Source organism: Rana temporaria, chromosome 1, assembly GCF_905171775.1.
Source record: "Rana temporaria chromosome 1, aRanTem1.1, whole genome shotgun sequence".
Taxonomy (NCBI): domain Eukaryota; kingdom Metazoa; phylum Chordata; class Amphibia; order Anura; family Ranidae; genus Rana; species Rana temporaria.
The window spans coordinates 613631246-613654536 of NC_053489.1; the positions used below are offsets into that span (position 1 = coordinate 613631246).

The window sequence follows — 23291 nt, forward strand, 5'->3', positions numbered from 1 at the left end:
TATGTCTCTATCTATCTATGTCTCTATCTATCTATCTATCTCTCTATCTATAGCTCTATCTATCTCTCTCTCTCTCTATAGATCTATCTATCTCTCTCTATCTATCTATCTCTCTATCTATAGCTCTATGTCTCTATCTATCTATCTATCTATCTATCTATCTATCTATCTATCTATCTATCTATCTATCTATCTATCTATTAGCTACCTCTGTCTAATTATCTATCTATTTATCTATCTAATTATCTGTCTGTCTGTCTATCTATATCTATCTGTCTGTTTAATTATCTATCTATCTATCTATCTATCTATCTATCTATCTATCTATCTATCTATCTATCTATAGCTATCTGCCTAATTATCTATTTATATCTATCTGTCTGTCTGTTTGTTTAATTATCTATCTATCTATCTATAGCTCTATGTCTCTATCTATCTATCTATCTATCTATCTATCTATCTATCTATCTATCTATAGCTCTATATCTCTATGTCTCTATCTATCTATCTATCTATTTGTCTGTCTATCTAATTATCTATAGCTACCTGTCTGTCTGATTATCTATCTATATCCATCTAATTATCTATCTCTATCTATATCTATATATCTGTCTGTTTAATTATCTATCTACAGCTCTATCTCTTTATCTATCTACAGCTCTATCTATCTATCTATCTATCTATCTATCTATCTATCTATCTATCTATCGATCTATCGATCTATCTAATTATCTATATCTATATGTCTGTCTAATTATCTATCTAATTATCTATCTGTATGTCTAATTATCTATCTATCTATCTATCTATCTATCTATCTATCTATCTATCTATCGATCTATCTAATTATCTATATCTATATGTCTGTCTAATTATCTATCTAATTATCTATCTGTATGTCTAATTATCTATCTATCTATCTATCTATCTATCTATCTATCTATCTATCTATCTATCTAATTATCTATAGCTCTATCTCTCTCCCCCTCCCTCCATCTATCTATCTGTTTAATTATCTATTTATCTATAGCTATATCTAGCTATGTCTCTCTATCTATCTGTCTGTCTGTCTATCTGTCTATCTAATTATCTATCTAATTATATATAGCTCTATCTCTCGCTCCCTCCCCCTCCCTCTATCTATCTATCTATCTATCTATCTATCTATAGCTATCTGCCTAATTATCTATTTATCTATCTAATTATCTATCTATATCTATCTATCTATCTATCTATAGCTATCTGCCTAATTATCTATTTATCTATCTAATTATCTATCTATATCTATCTATCTATCTATCTATCTATCTATCTATCTATCTATCTATCTATCTATCTATTTGTTTTATTATCTGTCTGTCTATCTATCTATCTGTCTCTCTGTCTGTCTGCAGGTCCCATTGTCTGCGAGTGGCGGGGGGGGGGGGGTTGACTGGGGTTTTGTTTGCGCCCCCCCCAAAAAAATAGAGCACCAGCCGCCACTGCCCGTAACATGGCTAGATAACGGTCGGCAAATCAGATCGGACTAAAAGAATGCACTGAGGAACATCGAGGCCTCTGAAGAACGAGCTCAAAAACAGTAACAAGCGGACCAGAACGCATTGCAAAAACAGATACGAACTGACTACAAGCACTGAAAGACAGATACGAACCCAAAAGCACCAACTGAATGACAGAAAACGATCTTTGAAGCACGAAGACTGAAAAGCGCGAATCGTCTCTCACCAAACGTTTACTAACACGCGGTAACACGAAATTAGCAAAAGCAGCACCAAGGGTGGCGTCATCCGCATGGAACTGCCCCTTTATAGTGCCGTCGTACGTGCTGTACGTCACCGCCCTTTGCTAGAGCATTTTTTAAAAACGATGGTGTGTGGGCAACGTCGTTTTAATGATGAAGCTGGAAAAACTCAGTATTTTTTTATGCCGAAAAACGTAGTTTTTTTCCATGCCGAAAAACGATTGTGTGTACGCGGCATTAATGTCACCATTGGAGCTGGGCGCACGTGCGGCGAAGCCATGTGCGCCTTCCACGTGTAAAGGAAATAACTCAGGTGGGAGGAGTCACCCACCCCTGCATGAGACGCAGACTGTGTTTGGGGCCAACTGACAGAGTGATTGCCCGCCCACAAGAGAAGGTCGTGCGAACATGTCTGTGCCATCAACGCCATTAGGAAAGCTGCGACCCCCGATGTCTGTGCCGGGAGTCAACGTGATGTCTGCTGCTGCTGGAGTCCCCCTGACAGATACCAGAATTCGAATGCGGACCCAGGGGAAGTTCGTCCTGTTTTCCTGCGGTAGCGTGGAGGCCCTCGGACCTTCCTGCCCCCGCAGTTCGGAGCTGGCCGCCCATCTTTTGCCTTTTTCCAGATGCAAGAGGTGGTGGAGTTACCTATTCGAATTGGAACCACCGACTCCGAGTTTCCCCGGGAGTACAAGGTAGACTGGATCACTGGGACTGTGACTGCGGAGGAGGAGGCCCCATGGCTGGAACCCTCCCCAAATACAGTAGTCGCTGATCCAGAGGTGGTGACCGTTTCATCCACATTGACCTTGCCATCGGCTGCTACCCCAACCGCATCACCAGAGGTAAGCGATGTGGATGTTACAAAGTGCGTGCCTAGTGTGGAAGCAGATGCCATACCGGAGACAGCACCAACCAATGTGGTCTCTGTGTGGCACGCTAACACCAAGATGGGCCCCGCTCAGGCTTCCCACGGCTGTGGTCGAGGCCTGCCTGTGAGCAAGAGTGATACAGCCAATGTCTTAGCCGGAGGATGTACTTGTCTGCCCACAGAGGAGTGTGACACATTGGACTTGGACTCTTTGTCTGACGATAGGGATGATAGATGGTTCAAACTGGAGTTTCCTGAGTCTTCGTGGGGTAAAAGCTCCCGAGCCAACAACTCCCATAGACGCAAGAAACGCTTCGGCCATGCCGCACCACTTGTGGGTGTCCCACAGTTAACATGGGAGATTCGAGTGCCAGGTACCAGTGTCATTAGTCCCATGCCTGCTCTCCCCTCTTCTGCCTGTATTGAAGAGAGCTCCCGATGTTATTGTCCTACAAGGATTTGGGAATCCTCGCACCTTGCCGGAATTTCAAAGAAAAACCCACAACTAACTTCAGGTGAAATAGATAGTTTCAAGATGCCCAATAAGGCGGCACTTGAAGAAAGATGGGCTGCATGGTCGAGTGAGTCGCCAGAAGAAAGCCATTACTACGCAAATGCCACAAAGTATCCCGCTTACAATACGCCAACCAGCACAGAGACAAGCCTCAAACCTTCTGGCACAAAGTCATTTGGAGTGATGAGACCAAAATGTTTGCATTTTGGCCAAAATCAGAAATGCTACATTTGGAGAGGAGTCAACAGGGCCTATGATGAAAGGTACACCATTGCTAGTGTAAAACACAGAGGTGGATCGCTGATGTTTTGGGGATGTGTGAGCTACAAAGGCACAGGAAATTTAGTCAAAATTGATGGCAAGATGAATGCAGTATGTTATCAAAAAAAATCGACCTGTCATTGGCTACAGCAGAATAAACTGAAAGTTCTGGAATGGCCATGTCAAGCCTCAATATCATTGAGCCACTCTGGGGAGATCTCATATGTGCAGATCATGCAAGACAGCTCAAGAATTTACAGGATCTGGAGGCTTTTGCCAAGAGGAATGGGCAGCTTTACCATCTGAGAAGATAAAGAGCCTCATCCACAAATACCCTAAAAGACTTCAAGCTGTGATTGATGTTAAAGGGGGCAATACACAGTCTTAAGAACTGGGGTATGTAAACTTTTGATCAGGGTAATTTTGGTCGTTTCTGTTGTCATTATGATTTAAAAAGAGTAAACACCATTGATTGATCATAAATGGCTTCAGCCAAATACTAACCATGAGTAAAAGAAAAGTTTTTGTGTTATCATTCATATTCTCTGAAAAATGGCCAAGAAATCATGAATTCTGCCAGGGTATGTAAACTTATGAGCACAACTGGTATATAAATATTTTTTTTTTGCTAACCTTATTATTCAAATTTATTTATTCATCAACCTGCTTTATACATCACAGATATTTTTTTCTTACGTGACTTTAATCAAGACTTCAGTCAAGACTTCAAAAATTCTAGTATCCCAATTGACTCTTACTCACCAATAGCTTTGGAGGCCTTACCCAGGTCCCACTGGAAGATCGTGGAGCTAACCTGGAATGCAACCTTTGGGGACTGGGCTCTGCATTGTGGAGCTTTCCAGGCCTTTGTGCACTGTGTTAGTTAGACACAGAGGGCCAGATTCACAATCAGCGGCGCAAATTAAGTTACTCAAAACTTATGTCATTTAAGTTACGGCGCCCTAATTTGGTGTCGTAAGTGCCGTATCCACAGCGCATTTGCGCCCAAAATTGCGCAAGCGTAACTTAAATCCCGAGGCGTAAGGCAGGGTTATTGCAAGTGGGAAGGAAGTGGGCGTGCTCCATTGTAATGAGCCGTGACCCCATGCAAATGAAGGGCCGGCCGTACTGCGCATGCGCGCACGAATCTGCACCTCACTGGGCATGTGCAGAACTTGGCTCGGTGCAATCAGTGAGATAGGTAAAAGACCAAGCGTACTTAGTTTGAGAATCGCCCTGTGTATAAATAGCCCCAGACAAACACACTTCCCTTTCAAAAGTACATCCCTGTGTTCCCCTTTCCTAGAGCAAGTTGCTTCTGCTCTATCGTCTGTTGGTGTGTGTTGGTGAGTTTAGTGTTAGTTAAAAGTTTTGGAGGAGTAGTAGAGTGTAGTAGCTGTGTTTTTTTTCTGAGTGTATTTTCTGTTTGTTTTTTTCCGTGTTTGTTTTTTAATTTGTAGTAGCTGTCTGCTTGTGTGGTTTGATTTTTGTGTGTGTTTCTTCTGTGAGTATTTGTGTTTGTTTGTTGTGTGAGTGTTTGTGTTTGTTTGTTGTGTTTGTTTTTTGTTGTTGCTGAGTGGTGGGTGTTATGGCACCAAAGCGCAGGAAGCTTAATTTTTCTACCACAGAGAAGCAGATACTTGCTAGGGCCATCACCCGATATGGGCGTTATTTGCATGGCCCTGAGAGCCGGAACACCCCCCCCGGCCAGGAGGAAGGAGATCATCCAAAAAATTACGGATCAGATCAATGCGGCGGGGGGAGGGAGACGAGGACCCCCGGTGGGATTCAAAAGAAGATAAACGATCTTAAGAGGAATGGGCAGTGGCCCGGTGTTTCCACCCACAGCAGGTGGTGGGCCTGCCTGGCTATCAATCTGATTCACCTGTGAGGACAGGTAATTTTGGGGTTTTTCTATCTGGTGATTAGCATGTGTGGGTGGGGGAAGGGAAGATGTGCCAAGTGTGTGGATCCTCCAACCTGTGAATGTTTTGTGTCCTCCACAGATGGCCAGGAGGTTGCTGGGCCATCAGGCCAGGAGGTTGCTGGGCCATCAGGCCAGGCTGCTGCACCATCCCCAGGACAACAGGCTGCAGAAGAGTCCCAAGAATGGCAGGAGTCCCCAGGGGAGGGGAGTGGCCACACCTCCCCTCATGAGGAGGTTGAGGGGGAGGAGGATGAGGGGGTGGAGGCTGAGGATGAAGATATGGACATTGCCAGGGAAGTCCTTTTGGCCTCGGATTTGTTTACCCCTGAGGCTACCCCTCAGGCTGGCAGCAGTCAGGCCACCATCAGGGGTAGCCCCTCCCACTCGTCCCCCAACAGGCCTCAACCCACAAGGGTCTCTCTCTCCCCTTCTCCCAGGCCACAAGACTCGACTGCAGGCAGGATGGCGACCCATGAGACCAGGGGGGTGGCCGAGCGTCTGCCGGCCAGTCTGCAGAGGGACAATGCCCGGCAGACCCGCCATCTGGGTCAGATCAAACAGACTCTGACCCAGATAGAGGACAGCCTGGGCTTAATTAAGGAGTCACTCTCTGATGTGGCCACAAACTCCTTGGCGGTCATCACATGCTTGTGTGACCTGTAGACCGCCACAACAGGCGTGGCCCAGGAGGTGAGTGCCCTGACCCAGGCTGTCCAGGACAATACCCGGGCTGTCCAGGCCAATACGGCTGCCCTCACTCTCAGTCTGACCAGGATAGCAGTGGCCTTGGAGGGCAGGCCAGCAAGAGGACAGTCACCAGGGGAGTCTCCTCCTTCCCCTGCCCACCCCCCAATGAGTCTCCTCCTTCCCCTGCTCACCCCCCCCAGGAGTCTCCCCTGGTGGGCCGTGGCCGTGCCCATGGGCGGCCCAGGCGTTGCTTACGCCGCCGCCGTTAATTTTTGGGGGTACTTTTGATTTTTGATTTTTTTTTTTTTTTTAAGTATACTGTACTTATGATTTGTTTTATGTGTGTGAATGATGTATGAATGTGGGGGTGGCATTCCTGATTAAATAAGAGTGTCACCCTCATTTTTGGTGGAGTAGGGATCCCCAGGACCAGGGAGAAGTGATCCCAGGTCCATGTGAATGGTGTATGAATGCACAGTGACATAATTGGAGCCGTGGCGTGGCGTTACTGCTCCCAAGTACCATTGGGGGTACTTTGATCTAATCCAATTAGATGTGCATGTGATGTGTCTGTGTCTAGGGACCACAGTGGGTGTGCATTCATGCATTCTCATTGTGCCATGATTAATGTGTGTGTTTTTCTGTGCAAAGATGCATTCTGCGAGGCGTCTCCTGACTGCTGTTCCCTCAGAAGAGGGGGTACCCTCGGTTACTAAAGTCACTAGTATAGCTATGCGCATGGATGCCCCTGGCATGTTGGCATACAGATTGTAGTCCAGCAAGTGTGTGTGCTCAGCTCTTCCTTAATGGTGTTGCTTTAGCTGACCTTTACACGGCTGGTGTAAAATTAGGGCACCTTTTATAAAGTGTAATTTTACACCATGAAACTAACAGAAACGCACAGGGCGTAATCTACGCCGCACACACTTAATTTTGTGGATCGCCTCATCTCCCTCATTTGCATCTTTGCCTATCAAAACAGCAGTGTGTCTAGCGTATTTTGCGCGCTAGGAAGTGCCGGTGTAATTATTTTAGGTAGGACGGAAAAACCTGGATTTCAGGCGTATCTCGTTTTGAGGATACGGCGCAAAGATACGCACGGCGCAAATTTCAATTACGCCGCGCATCTCGAGTTAAGTCGGCGCATCTGCTTTGTGAATCTGGCCCAGAGTGCTCTTCAGGACTCACGTAGTAAGTAAGGCTGGTCAGACTGAAGCACTGGGAGCTACCTCACAGTTGGTCCCGTTGGATGCCATTTTAAAATTTCCGTCACCACCATCTTACAACAGAATTGGTTAAGGTTGAGGACACTAAGTGATGTTGTCATCCGCACTCTTTCTTCTGCCATTCGTTTTAGAGGTAAAAAACACCTTCCTGTTACTGCTGTTAATCAACCAGTCCTCCTCAGTATCGTTTCATTGTCCACATCTGTTGGATCTTTCAGTACTATTGCCCATCCCTTAGTTATACTGCTTTTGGATGTCCCAAATATTTAAGGATTACTAGATTTCTTTGTCCCTCAATTAACAATAAAGGGAGATTATATATATATATATATATATATATATATATATATACACACACACACACACACTGTGTATGTAATAATACAATTTTTGTATTTACAGTAAAATCTATTTCTTTAAGTCCATTGACCGGCATGGTTCCTCTGTCTTATATATGGCTTCTCACAAGACTGAAACATGGAAGTTTGAAGGTGGTATTAGGAGTTGGCTTTTTGTTTCAGGGGTGGAATTTTGTTTGCTTTTACTTTGTGTTGATAGGGTATTTTTTTTATGTAGGATGCTAAAAGCAAAGCCACAGCCATGCCCAACTTTCTTGGGCAGATTCACTTATCCCTACAATCTATCTATCTATCTACCTACTTATTTAATAGCATCTGGAAATGCCGTCACACTTGTGCCTTAAAGCACACCTGGCACAAGACCAGGCCAAAAACCCAGAACCAGAATACAGATCTGAAAAGTCAGAAAGAAGCCCTTTTCTACTTGTGCCAAGCCAGTCGCCCAGATAGCCAACATGATAGACAGGCAACTGTAATTTTCAGGGGAAGAGTTCTGCAGGGGAACCTTTCATGTTTAAGGTTTTCCTTTATGTTTACTAGTATGTAGTTCTCTTGATATGTTCAGCACTAATATATCCAGATGATAGTTCTGTGCAAGCCAGCATCTGCTGATTGCTCAAAGTATGGAGTTTGCTGCCATCAGGCTGTCCTCACGAAGGTCATGCTGGCATATTGGAATGCTGCGCACTCTTCAACTTCCACTTCTGTTTCCGTTACATCATTGGCCTACTCCAAGTAAAGAGGAATATTCCGTGCCAGTTTTCGAGGCCTTAGTGATAAAACTGTTTCTTACATAATTTTTATGTAATTTAAATGTAATTTTCCATGTACATTTCTGATTTTCAGGTAAGATTTTTCACAAATTTTTGAGTAATTATCTCAGACTTTAATTTTGTGGTTTCTGAAACACTTTGACTTGGAGTTGTTCTATTTGCTGCAACACAGGACTTCATTGCCATACAGCCTGAGCGGCTCACACACATATCTTGGTTTGCAGTACAGGAGTATTACCAGGGTCCTAAAATAGCCAGGATACCTCTGGGCACCTATATTGTAGTGTATGGCATGCCATGAGTTGTGTTACTTGAAAATGTCAATGTTGGATTTGTCAACAGTTTGGTCGAACAGGCTGAAAATCAGCAAAACCTAAATCCAAGCACCCTTGATTATTGGCTGTGGTGATATCAAATTTGGTCAATGATGTCACCCAGGATTCCTGGCAGTAAATATAAATTACCACAACTCAAAATCTGTCATTGTGCGGTGGGAGTGCAGCAAGTACAGATCGGCAGGCGACGGGTCATCATGAGTGATATGGATTACCCGACTGGGTGACTTGATTGATGGATAAAATGCTAGGTGACTTAATTATTGCTGGATTTACCTCTGGGGACAATATTTTCAAAACTGGTAAGTATATTTTTTATTTAGTGATGGTGTTTTTATTCACTTTACTCTGTACTAATTTTCCTGGGATGGGACAGATAGTCCCCCCCCCATTTCACTATTACCTACACCTTCTTTTTGGGATACATGAAGGTGTGGAAGAAGCCCTTGTCCCTTCTCATTGTGACAAAGGGTGCTTTGCAAGGGAGGAGAGGCTTTGCCGCCATTCCTTGCAAAGTACTCATTCAATTTTGAAAGGTATGGTGAGCATTGGTATAATACAGGAAGTGGGGAATGCATGCTCGCTGCCCTCCAGTTTTTTTGTTAATCACTACTTTCCACCCTACAGCTATGCAGGGTGGGGGTTGAAGGGGGGCTTTATATGTCATGTTGGTGATATCAGCAAGAGCGATGTCAACAATTATATGGTAAATAACGTTGGGTGATATCCACACTCAAATAATGAAATACATAAAAAAAATGAAGAAAAAATGTAAAAAATAAAAATGTAAAAAAAAAATACATTATTTAATTAAAACTTCCAAATATCACATATTAAGTGAAATATAAACATGTACGTATACTTGGGATCACCAGGAGCAGTAAGTACTTCCACCTAGTGGTCAGACCATGTATACCACATGCCAAATACAATATATCAAATATACTTTTAATTATAAGAACATACATATCACTATGCATAGCTTCCAAATGTCCCTGATTTGGAACAATGTCCCCCCTGTCAATTTTTCGTCCCTCATTTTGGTCTCATATATATAGTTGTGTATAAAATGCACTATTTATATTAAAAAAAATGTTTCCAATTTCTTTCTAAATTGCTGCATTTGTAAATGGCAAAAGACAGTATAAAGGAATAGTAGTAGTAAATAAAAAAAATAAAAAAAAGCACTTGTGGGTATAACTAATCTTTTTTTTTTTATATAATTCTCCTTCAAGAGGACATGCCAGGGGTGTGTGTCCTATGTCCACATACTTTTTCTAATAGGTGCCCATCTCAAAAAGTTGGGAGGCGTGCACTATGCACATATAATTATGCATGCTGCGTGGCTTTTAGCACTTTTATTTTTGTGCCGACTTCACTGCACTTGAAAATCCAGTTGTTTAGTTAGCAATCATGGTAATGATTGTTGCAAAAGAGACCCAGGTCAATGAGTAGACGACTCTCTGGATGTTAGGGACTAACAACATCCATCTGCAGTGTTAAGCAGTCTTATTTGTCCTAAACTGTTTTCAGTGAGCTTTGGAGATCAGAGTTGTGTTGAGCATGGCTTGAAGTAGAACAATATTTTAAACATTTAAGATGGCTTCCTTTACCATCTACAGAGCAAATTCTAAAAGTGATTGTAGGGGAAAGGCCTGCATTCTGCATTTGGGTTTCAACACATCCAACACATCAAGGCATGGCAATGCAATGTGTGTTAATGAATAAGTCCTTACGTTTTTGTGAGTTTAGGCTTTATTTTTCTGCCCTTAAACATCCCTCTATGCTATCCTATGTGTCCATGCACACATGAACGTTTTAGCAGTTTTTCAGCAGAGGAGTTTATAGGCTGTTTTCTGAACATCCTAAAATTGCGTTCAGGTGTGGAAATTCTGACCACAAAAAACCTTGGACGCTGTTAAATGCTCATAGACACTCATAAATGAGCATAAACTCTAGGCACATTTAGCATTTCGGTGTTTGTTTATTTCAATGGCCTGAATAAATTACAATTCTGGCCAATTAAATAAATAAACTCCCAAACTCTAAACTCTGTTAAATTCTGATAAACTCAACTACAATGAGTTGAAAAAATGCAGCTTAGGTGAGTTTAGAACAGGGGTGCCCAACCTTTTGAAGCACGAGGGCCACTTAAGTAACTTGGTATCTGGTCGCGGGCCACAATCAGCAGAGCGGGCGGATGGCAGGTCCCGGGCCACTGGTTGGGCACCCCTGGTTTAGACCAATGATTTTCTCCTTCTGACGTCACCGCACGCTGAGGGCGAATCCTCGTTCTGTCACGCCGGCCGGCTGTTGATGTTATGCTGTATTTTATCTTCGCAATTGTAAGTGTATCCATTTACTTTTTATTAAATTTTATGGCGGTATTACCCTATATCAGGCCCCGTACACACGACAGAGGAACTCGACGTGCTTGGCACGTCGAGTTCCTCGTCGAGTTTTGGGATGAAGCCGCCGAGGAGCTCGGCGGGCCGCCTTCTCCCATAGAACAACGAGAAAATAGAGAACATGTTCTCTATTTTCTCGTCGAGCTCCTCGGCGGCTCCATCGAGCCAAAACTGTACAGACGACAGAGTTTCTCGGCAGAATCCGGGTTTTGACCGAGTTTCTCGGTGAATTCTGCCGAGAAACTCTGTCGTGTGTACGGGGCCTGAGTCTCTTCTTGTTTATGGACATTCTGCAACTTCACTGGTGACCTCGAGGACCTAAATATCTAGGACGTTTACTCCCTCATGCTGGATTACACCTTCCCTGCTTTGTTTGATCCGCATTGGGATCTTTTGGTCTGATGGTCTGTGACGTGATCGGTGGCTACTGAGGACCCCGCTAGGTGGCGCGCTACATCCATCCCCTCGATTGTGATATTTTCTGCATTACTTGATCCGTTGGGATCATTGATTCTGGTAAGGGTCAGTATTGTCGTTTTGGGTGGCCTGCACATTGTCTTCATCCATTGCAATAGTGGTCTCCAACACTTCACAGACTGAGCACCTTCTTTACATCATAGGCCCCATACACACCATAGAATCTATCCGCAGATAAATCCCATCGAATGGGTTTCAGCGGATAGATTCTATGGTGTGTACACTCCGGCGGATATTTATCCGCGGATATTTCCGAATTCCAGCAGATAGATATTTGTCGACATGCACAGAATATCTATCCGCTGGAATCGGATCCCACGGATGGATCCGCTGGTCTGTACAGACTCACCGAATCCATCCGTCCGAAGGGATCCCCCGCATGCGTCGCAATGATTCAACGCATGCGTGGAATTCCTTATATGACAGCGTCGCGCCCGTCGCCGCGTCATAATCGCGGCGACGGCGCGACACGTCATCGCCAGAGGATTTCCGCGCGGATTTCAATGCGATGGTGAGTACACTCCATCGCATAGAAATCTGCGGAAATCTTTGAGAGGATTTATCCGTGGAAACGGTCCGCTGGACCGTATCCGCGGATAAATTCTCTCGTGTGTATGGGGCCATAGACTTGGCAAGAAAAGTTTTTCTTTTCACTCTACTAAATTATTTTTTGGACTACATTTATACGATTTTTTCACAGACTTTTACACATTTAATATTTTTTCACTAAGATATTCTCAATCGTTTAGCGCGACTCCACCTTTTTTCAATGATTTTCTCCTGTCAGGATAAACAGCATTTACAAGAAAGAAATCAGTGTGCATTAGGCCGTATTTGTTGTTTGGTTGTGTGACAGTCTAACTTTTTTCCTGCTAAAGAAAAGTACTGCAGTTGCTATCTGTGTGCCTAATCAACAGATTCCCTGTCCTGGTAACAACACAATAAGTGAGAGTAAAACCAACCATACATGGATCGAAATTCAGCCTGTTCAGGGACGAGCCAAATTTCGATCAATGCATAGGCACCCTGGTTGTACTTAAGTTGATCTATTGATTTGAGTACAAACAGCCTGTTTTTTTTCTGCACATGCTCGTAATTTCGGCCAACAAATGTTCGATGGGAGCTTTTGGTTGTATATTCCGACCGTGTGTAGGCTCCATCGGACATTTTCCGTCAGAATTTCCAGCAACAAAAATTTGAGAGGTGGTTCTCAAATTTTCCGACAACAAAATCCGTTTTCGTAAATTCCGATCGTGTGTGGACAATTCCAACGCACAGAATTCCATGAATGCTCTGAATCAAGTATGAGACAGAACCGCTCGGTCTGGTAAAACTAGCATTTGTAATGGAGATGGCACATTCGTTATGCTGTAACGGACTGAAAAGCATGAGACTGAAAAGCGCGAATTGTCTCTCGCCAAACTTCTACTAACACGACAGGTATTGAACTTCCCTTTAATAGTGCCGTCATATGTATTGTATGTGACTGCAATTTTTGGCCATCAGAATTTCCGACAACATTTGTGCGACCGTGTGTATGCAAGACAAGTTTGAGCCAACATCCTTCAGAAAAAAATCCACAGTTTTGATGTTTGAATGTCCGATCGTCTGTGCACGGCATAAGTCTCATGGGATATAAGCTGGATATGAGCTGGCAACACTAATAATTCTGTTCTGCCACAACAAAGTAGTGCTGCAGGGAAACCCAACAGGCTGGTTGCACACAAGTCGGCCCATTCATGGATTGAAATTAGGCAGGTACCTGCTAAAATGCACAGCACCAAACCATGAGGAAAGAAGTAAGGAGAATGGGGTGCTTCTTATACACATAAAGTTAGAAACACTTACAAGATCCAGCATATATAAATAAGCTTGCCAGTATAGTATTCATGGCTCCTATCATAGACTCCACAATGCTAAGCCAACCAGAAGCTGTAGAAGGAGGGAAGAGCAGAACTACCGTGAAACGCACGTGCGCCGTGTGGAACACATGTACCGGAAGTGGCGTCAGGTGGGGTGGTAACGCGTTTCGTTGTTAACCTTATGTGTATTAAACTGTTGGAATACTGCACTTAGAAGAGCCTTCTTGTTGCTTTTCACCAAACCACAAGACGCTGTGGTACCATGCAATTTGGTGCCTGCAAATGCACTGCATTTGTGATCTGCTTTTGGGGTGCGGTTAACAATAGATTGGCATCCATATGAGAAGAGCAATGCCTTTCCTGCACTGCGTTCTGGTGTGAAGCAGCCCTTAGTCTCAGTTTATTAAAATTTTACATACAGACAAAGGTAAGGTGTAATGTAAACAAGAAAAAAGAGTGCAGTGTATAGATTGGTGACTTATGGATATACTGTAGCAAATTTAAGCAAACCTTCAGACCAGGTATAACAAAGTTTAGCAACAGATACAAATTGTTTTACTCCCTGCGCAGGACCTTGCCTCAGAGAACCATCTCCCTGTGAGGGTGTGTAACTAGACAGTAGTAGAGAGCACTCCCTCTGTTTGTAAGGAAGGTGAAGAGGTTTTGTCAATGCAGGATTGAAAGAGAGACATCACAGCAACTCCTATCCTTACCTGAGGACTTGAACTGAATCAGAGTACATGTCCGCAGACCCAGGAGAGGGTGCTCTGGGTCTGGAGTGAGACTAACATTGCACAAGGCAATCTTTTATCTGCTTTTATCATTCATTGGCCAGTGTGACAAAACAGGGACTGTTATAGCAAATAAGGGCTGTCTTTTTCATACTGTTGCTAGGTAAATGCAGTTCTGTTCTGTTATTTACTGTTAGTCAGAATACTGCAGCTTAATCACATAGTTCAGAGTAACGTTATTGTCTTATTAATTGTGTGTATAAATACACTTGCTGATCCTCTCTTGTTTTAGGCTATGCTTGGCCTAATAAATTATTTGAAATACCTCAAGGTATGTCGATAAGTGCTGGGTGAGGGAGGTGTGCCATCTTCATGTGTGCAGAAAAAACACAAAACAATTCAGCAGAAACTCTGGGGGTAGAGCTACACAAAGAAGGGGGGCAAAGGGGAGAAGGTGTTGAAGTGGAATGGTAAGGCCGCATACACATGATCGGTTAAACCGATGAGAATGGTCTGATGGACCGTTTTCATCGGTCCAAAACGATCATGTGTGGGCCCCATCGGTTATTTAACCATCGGTTAAAAAAAAGCCAACTTGTTTTAAATTTAACCAATGGATTCCTAACCGATAGTTAAAAACCGATCGTTAGTAGGCACAACCATCGGTTAAAAATCCACGCATGCTCAGAATCAAGTCGACGCATGCTTGGAAGCATTTAACTTCATTTTTTTCAGAACGTCGTTGTGTTTTACGTCACCGCGTTCTGACACGATCGTTTTTTTAACCGATGGTGTGTAGGCGTGACGGACCATCAGTCAGCTTCATCGGTTAACCGATGAAAACGGTCCATCGGTCCGTTCTCATTGGATGGACCGATCGTGTTTACAGGGCTTTAGGGGCAATCTTCCACCCTGAACACCATCAATGGGAAAGTCAACACAGAAGTCTATGAAATCAGTAAACGATCTGTGAAGTCCTGTGAGGTTCGGAACACAGTCCAAGCAGCCCAGATCTAAGTATACACATCAATCTTACCAATATTACGAGCCAAGTATAGTTCCACGCAGGATATAAAGTCTAGTTCAGGAACCAATTTCAGAATGGCAGGAGGTTGAGTGAAATGCCAATGTCTGGGGAGACTACATGCGCTGTGTGAAAGTTACATGAAATGCTATTTGTGGCCTGTTTGATTTTTCCTAAGAGCATAGGGAGAAGGAAAATATTGGGCTTATTTGGAACAGCAGCACCTGGGTGAGGATAAAGGCTTTATAACATTATTCAGAAGACAATTGGGGTCTAGTTCTCGTGACCAGATGTCTATGTAAGGGATGAATAGATTTAGGAGATTACACAGTCTGGGCCAAATCTTACAGAAAGTGACTTTCAAGAGAGGTCAGCTAAACAGACAAGGATTGCCTGCTAGGTATGGAGGACAATGTCATTAAAAACGTTCGTGTGTGGGCTCCAGAGCATTTTTCACGACGTAAAAAATGGGCATTAAAAATTTAGAACATGCTCTAATTTTTCATGTCGTTTTTAACGTTGTCATTTTTAACATCGTAAAAAATGGTTGTGTGTGGGCTTTAACAACTTGAAAAAACTGCGCATGCTCAGAGGCAAGTTATGAGACGGGAACGCTCGTTCTGGTAAAACTAGCGTTCATAATGGAGATAGCACATTAATCACACTGTAACAGACTGAAAAGTGTGAATCATCTTTTACTTACACAAAATCAGCAAAAGCAGCCCCAAGGCCGTTGTACGTGTTGTACGTCACCGCGCTTTGCTAGAGCATTTTTTTTTCATGATCGTGTGTAGGCCGATATAACAATAATCGGGTTGACAAAAACTTTGTTTTTTCTAGACCATTAAAAATGTCATTTTTTACATCCCGAAAAACGGTTGTGTGTACGCGGCATGAGACAGCTATACAAGTGAAGGCCTCCAGCTGGACACCACTTCTGTATAGGTAGGACCGCTGTCTCATATGGCAACAATCTTGTGGCTGTTACTAACAGTAAAGGTATTCAACTATCTTCAACACAAACAGTTCTTTTTACCCCACACTTACTCACAGTGGGTCTTCACTCAATGAGCTCCCAGTTTCTCTCACTAGACTTCAGATCCATTAGCCACTGGATCCCCTGAGCTCTTCCACTGTAGCACTCAGTATCTTCCTCAAGTGTCACCCCGCTTCACTGCTGGGTCCCTGGCTTGGCATTGGCACACACAGATACTCCTCAAGCTTCACCCCTGCTGACACGTTAGGTCCTTGGTTTGGCACTCCACAAGCGTCACCTCTGCCATCTCACTGGGTCCCTGACTTGGCACATGCTGTTTCTTTCCTGCTTCTTCACTGTCCCCGGCTGGTGAGAATACTGCTCTGGTACTCGCCTTAGCTTAGTCACAATGGTCTCTGGTAGCAAGGTGGATAGTCCCTTTGTGGCGACAGCTTCCCCTCTACCTCCGACCACGACTGGTTCCCCAGGTCGGCAGAACCGTTACTTCTGGTTGGACAACAAGCCCGCAGTCCCAACCCTGCACTACTTCTGGATAGGCTCTCAGATAGCCTGGCAGCCATATGGATAGGCCTTGGTTTTCTGGCCTAGCAGCCTGGGGCATAAAGACACACGTCCACCCAGACAGCCGTCCAGGTGTCATAGAACCCCGATCACCTGACTCCACCCAAATAAATAGGCTCTCCCAGCAGGCCAAGGGACCCAAGAAAATTCCTGCCCATTGGCTAAGACACGCCATTCATTCCTAATCTGTCCTTGCAATGCCCTTGTCTTATCTAATGTCAGCAGATACCTGACCATCTAGCGACAGAAGTGCAGCAATTCCAGAATTCGGGCAAAATCAATTGACCTCATACAATTGACCAAGGCAACTATCACTTGGCAAATAAATTTAATAGCAACCCTGCCTAAACATCAGGGTGCTATATAAGCAAGCCATTGCATCATTGGAGGGGTCGATTGTGGAAATAGAATATTAGAGGTGGGAGATTGCCTCAAAGAAGAATCTAGGCTAGGCAGTCTTTAGATTTCTTATAACACATCAAGAAGTGGGTATAGGTCAGAGAAGGGGTGAATGCCAGATTTCCAAACAAGTGGATCATGGGACCATGGATAGGAGAGAGGCCTAAATTGGGGAATAACTTGTCCCAAATGTGGAGGAGATGGTGCATGAGAGCAGGAAGTGGCAAAGTAATCTATGCCTGAGCCCATCCAAGGGAGGGCCAGTAGAACACAAGGGCCTGTTCAGTATAGACCTATTGTTTGTTAGACTGGTTGCACCAGCAGTGAAAGCAGCCTACCAATGTCGTGGCCTCGTTAATTTTGAATACCACTTCACTGCACCTAGTCAGCACGCCCCAATACACATACGTTTAGTACAGCACAACATAAAGATGTAAAGCACCTAGGCCTTGTGGTGTGCTGTATTAAAAGAAAGTGCAGATGCATTTGTTTTTGGCTGCCCGTCCATTCTTTTTTTTTTTTATTGTATTTAAAAATTGCTAGATGAGTACAAAACAAAGCCTTTGGGCATTCCGTGGCTCAAGGTAAACATTATACAATAATTCTTATTGAATAGGCTACTTAATATAGGACACCCCAATGGCTGATAACACAGCACATAGCATAAATGTTCACTTAACCAGATACATGTTTTTTGGAGGAAAACATAGCATCCAAGAAGCCACATAGAAACAAGGGGAGAACATACAAAACTCTAGACAAATCATGTCACTGTTGGGAGTTGGGCCACAATGTTGTAAGGAAAGAATGCCAAATTGTAAGCCACCCTTCTATACATGCCTGCTTTGTGATACTTCACCCTATTTCTTGCCCTCTCGTGATGGCACCAAGTTGAAAAGGACAAGAAGTGAATGGGTGTAGACTCGAAAGATATAGAATAGGCATTTATTTAAAAAAACCAGAGCGGAAAATTCAATAGTTAGTAAAGCTAGACAGGAAACCGAGCCGGCTAGGGAAGTGTTGGTAACTCCTTGGAAAGAAAGCCACAACAAAGTGTCATAGCAGATGACTGGAAAAGTCCTTTCACAAGAGCAAACAAAGACACGGCATATTCCTGCAGAGAAAAGCCAGTTGGATAGACATTAAAGGACCAGTAATGTTAAAATACAAAGAGGTAGATATGAAATATCTACTGATACCATATAGAAAGATATACATGTAAAGTTGGAGATATACAGTGGGTTGTACTGAGTCGCTTGACGTTTCTCCTGGAAAGCTTTATCTGTAACAAAGTTAGCCAACCATTTTGATGGCAAAATGTGACAGATATGGGCAGCTTTTATAGTGCTGACTGTACATATTGTTTAGGAAACCATGTGTGCTACTGTAGGGTGTCTACATATCAGAAGGTAATGAAAATCTGAAGTACAGTTACTGTAAGTGCTTCCATCTTATCTCACTGAAGAAGCAGCCATGGCAAGGGCCAAAATCTGTGTAAAGTAGAGTCAGTCTTTGGCTGCTTCTGTCTGAGATTCCAAGACCCTGTCTTAAAGGACAACTTCACTTTTAGTGAAGTTGTCCTGTCAATGCACTCCCCCTCCACTCGCTGAGTGGCAGCCACCTACCAAAACATATACATGGAGCATGACTCTTAAATTCTTCACTGTGTGGCCATGCCTGATGCTGTACAGCCGTCCAAAAAGAAAGTCCCGACCATGTCCAGCACCTGCTAAGCATGAACACCATTCAGCCTGTTCATTTGTATGGCTGGTATGTGCGCATACAAACCTCACTAATCCTAAGGAGTACTGCTCCAGCCATAAGAATGAATGGGTTAAGTGTCATTCATAAGCAGTAGGAGTTAAAAATGCTATGTGACACTGAGTTGGGTCACATATTAAAGAATTCAGGAGAGGAGCTGAAGTTAAGTATTTTGGCCAGTTGGGAAACTCATAAAGGACAACTTCATTAAAAGTGACGTTATCCTTTAATCTTACACATTACAATTACAATCTGATCTGTACCATCTCTACACAGTCTACAAAAGATTTATAAAAACTATATAATGTGAAGGTCTAACTTGACAATCGATTAGGTGTATACCCAATCATGCTGGCATTTCCACTACACTACATATATGTTGGTGGATCTAATGGGAATTGAACAATCAGATTGGAATTTGTATGGTCGGCTTAATATAGACCCTGTCCTTTGCCACAGATTCAACCAGCAAGCAGGGAAGGGACATGTCACTGGAAAACAGGTAGGTACTTGCATTGCTGTTTTTGAATAGAAGGGTGGAGAAGTTGTAAGTTAAAGTGATTGTAAAGTCAATTTTTTTAAGTTAAAAATCAAAAATGTTATACTTACCTGCCCTGTGTAGTGGTTTTGCACAGAGCAGCCCAATCCTCCTCTTCTCAGGTCTCTCTTCGGTGCTCCTGGCCCCTCCCTCCTGTTAAGTGCAGCAAATAGATTACTATGGGGGGACCTGAGCCGAGCCACAGCTCCCTGTGTCCATTTGGACACGGTTTCCCAACCCGGCCTCACCCCCTATATCTCTAGATTGGCTGACTGACTTTGATTGACAGCAGCGGGAGCCAATGGCACCATCGCTGCTGTCTCAGCCAACGAGGAGGGGAGTCCCTGCAGCCAAGACAATTCTATAACATCGCTGGATCTGGATGGAGTTCAGATAAGTATTAGGGGGCTGAGGGGGGCTGCTGCACACAGAATGCATTAAGATAAAAAACTGTCTGCCTTTACAATCACTTTAACTTCAGATTTGCTTTGATAATATTAGACAGTGAGGAAAAAATATATATTTTATCCCCTGCTGATTTTGTATGTTTGCCCACTGACAAAGAAATGATAAGTCTATAATTTTAATGGTATGTCTATTTTAACAGTGAGAGACAGAATGAGAACAAAAATATCCATAAAAACACATTTCAAAAAAGTTATAAATTGATTTGCATTTTAATGTGTAAAATAAGTATTTGATCTCCATCAATCAGCAAGATTTCTGGCTTTCTGGTGACTTCTGGTGTCTTCTATACAGGTAATGAGCTGAGGTTCACATTGAGGGTGGGTTTAAAATTGTGCGAGTTCAGATGTCTATGTATTCAAATCGACCCAAAGTCACAAGGAGTAGTACAGGAACTACTTTTGGGAATCGGTGTGGCACTGCAAAGACAGCGCCTCACCGATTCGTACGGTGCCATTGTCGGCAATAGCCGGAGATTTGACATGTCAAATCGCATGTTAAAACAGCCCGATGAGCTCAAAGGCAGTGCTCCGAATCTCAGCTTGTTACCTGTATATTACCACAGAAGCAATCAATCAGATTCCAATCTCTCCACCATGGCCAAGACCAAAGAGCTGTCCAAGGATGGCAGGGACAAGATTGTAGACCTATACACGGCTGGAATGGGCTACAACACAATCGTCAAACAGCTTAGTGAGAGGGTGACAACCTGGTGGGACGGGTTGACCTGAGCAGAGTGGCGGAAGGCAGCAGGAGGAGGGAAATCCCCTCCCGCCGCTTGTGATAATGGCCAAGTGGCTGCTTAGCCACACTGATCATCATTACAAGAAATCTGACTGTCCACTCTAAGGAATTGTACCCAGTACAACCACTTGAAGCAATATCGGTAAGTTTGTTACAAATAAAGATTCTTCAAAAAAGTGAGTATCAGTTGCACTGATAATAAGTCGACCCTTAGTCTCCAGACCTTAATCCCATAGAAAATATGTGGAGGGAGATAAAGGTTTGAGTTACCAAACGTCAGCCTTAATGACTTGAGAGAGAGGATCTGCAAAGAGAAGTGGGACAAAATCCCCCCTGAGATGTGTGCAACCTGGTGGACCACTACAAGTGTAGTGCCTGGTTACTTCCAAGTACCGGTGCTAGGTAAATTTAGAGGGGGATCAGAGTGTTAGCTGACTCTGATCCAATTATTGTGTTCAAAGTTGGGTCTCTGTTTCAGTGTGGCTGTGCTGTGGGCTCATTCTGTCGTTTCTGGGGTGCTGTTCCCACCCCAGGGCGATAGGTGCCAGCAGTGGAGTGGATGTTTGGGTGCTCTTCCCCAGTGGCCTATCAGGAGGGGTTTTCCTCACTGTGCATGCTGGGGAAGGGTATTTATGGAACAGACGACATTGGTCTGGGCTCTTCTTCTTCTCCGGAGTGCGGCACCCACCATGTGGTATTACGGCGCCCCGGCGTAATGGCCTTCCAGGCCGGGGGGCGCGTGCCACATGGTGTTCCTGGTTCCAGGACCATGTTGGTCCGGAACATTTGAGCTGTGGCGGGGAGCCCAGTAGTCGACTGGGTTCCCAATCTTGAAAGATCCCAAGCGAGGAAGCTGTTTGGTGGGGAGTCAATCTGAGGAGAGGCAATGAGAAGCTGGCGATCCAATAAGGTCTGTAGTGGAAGGAAAGAAATTTGAATCATCTATTTTCTGCTTTACGTTCCTAAGATAGAGGACAAATAATGTAAGCTTTCAGACCAGATTGTTGTATAATGTCCAATCAACTAACAATCAACCATCAGAAGTATAACAAAACACACTCCAAAATGCTATTCTGAGTTACTTTATTGGATCGTCCATAATAGATATAAAGCCATAGTGTCTCCTGCCAAAGAAACCAACTCCTCCCTAACATGTTTCACCACCACAATGTGGTGTGATCACAAAGTACACATTAGTGGGACATCCTTCCTTTAATCCTGGACAATTCTGGTCAGTCCAAAGTAGTCAGTCGCCCTCTGCATTTCTATGGGTCCATTTATAGTGGAGAGTGGATATCATTATCCACTGTCTGTTATACTTTGCAGTACTTCTGTATAGTGACCTGTAATTTGTGAGCAGTCAAATAAAGCAAACATCAGAAAGGAGTATTCAATGCTTAATGCATGTAGACAGGGCCCAGATTTCACTGCCCTTTGGGGAAGATAACTCACGCAGAGACTAGTTGATGCAGTAGAGTATATTAAAGTGGAGTTCCACCCAAAAGTGGAAGTTCCGCTTTAAGCACTCCTTACCCCCTGACATGCCACAATTGGCATGTGATTTTTTTTGGGGGGGGGGTACCTAGTTTTGACAGGTACCTGCTCCCACTTCCACTCGGCCACATAGCCGGCTCAAGCAGAAGTTCTCCTCTGCCATGCCCACCTCCCTGTAATCTTCTGGGACTCGCGCATGCGCAATGCACACCAGGCTGTTAAGCCACGCTTGCAATGCCGGCACAGGGGAGAGATGAGAGAGAGAGAGCCGGGGCTTTGGGCGGCCGCATCGCTGGCGTGTAGGACAGATGAGTGTGTGCTTATTAAAAGTCAGCAGCTTCATATTTTGTAGCTGCTGACTTTAAATAAACATAAAAACGTCTGAAACTTCGCTTTATCATGATAGCAGAGGAATAGAGGAAGAAAAACACTTTGCAAAACACTCCGAGCCTAAGCACTTGCAATGAACCAGACGTGGGATAACTGTACACACTTTAGACATCCAACAGCATCCAACAAAGGAGTCGGCTGGAAGGCAGACCAGCAATGGGGCACATGGATGAGGAAGGCTAAAGTCTGAGGTACAGAGACAGTTCCTATTCTGTCTCTCCTCCATAGAAAACTGTCACTACTCTAGTTAATCTGTTTATAACCAGTGGGGTCTCTGTCCCTGACCTGTCTATGCAAAATGAGCGCCAATCTAAGGGGGACAGTGCTATTTTTTAGCACTGCCCACACCAAAGATGGCTGCAGAGGTCAATCAGGACAGCAACATCCAATTGGGCAGCTGTGCCCCTGCTGACACTTGCGGAGGCCTCTGAGGACCCTGAGTTCCCCCTTTGTCCTCCACCCTCTTTGGACAATGGCTGCCACCCTTGCAGGGAAGTCAAACCATACGTGCCTACATGCAGTCTTTGACTTTGACAGGTCACTTGATTGAGATTTCTTTCTGGCTGTTTTCTTCCTTCAACTTCCATTCATTTTTATCACACTTCTACAACTTCAGGCTTCCGAAGCTAGCAGAGCACAATGCATGACTAAGGTACCTCAGATGTAATCATAACCCCTTGAACCACTAACTGCTACACAACCCCTACTCTTTTACCTAAAATTACCAAAAAACGATGATGCAA

The 23291-nt window shown here is 43.9% G+C and overlaps 1 protein-coding gene across 1 annotated transcript in view; it reads left to right on the forward strand.

Moving 5' to 3' along the window:
* LOC120942432 overlaps positions 1-23291 on the forward strand; it is a gene marked incomplete at its 3' end in the record, with an annotated part of 85701 nt that overhangs the window by 10813 nt on the left and 51597 nt on the right. Inside the window, exons 5-6 of the mRNA XM_040355518.1 lie at positions 2371-2989; positions 4072-4268. Coding sequence (XP_040211452.1) covers positions 2371-2989; positions 4072-4268 — 816 coding nt within the window. The remainder of the gene's footprint in view (positions 1-2370; positions 2990-4071; positions 4269-23291) is intronic.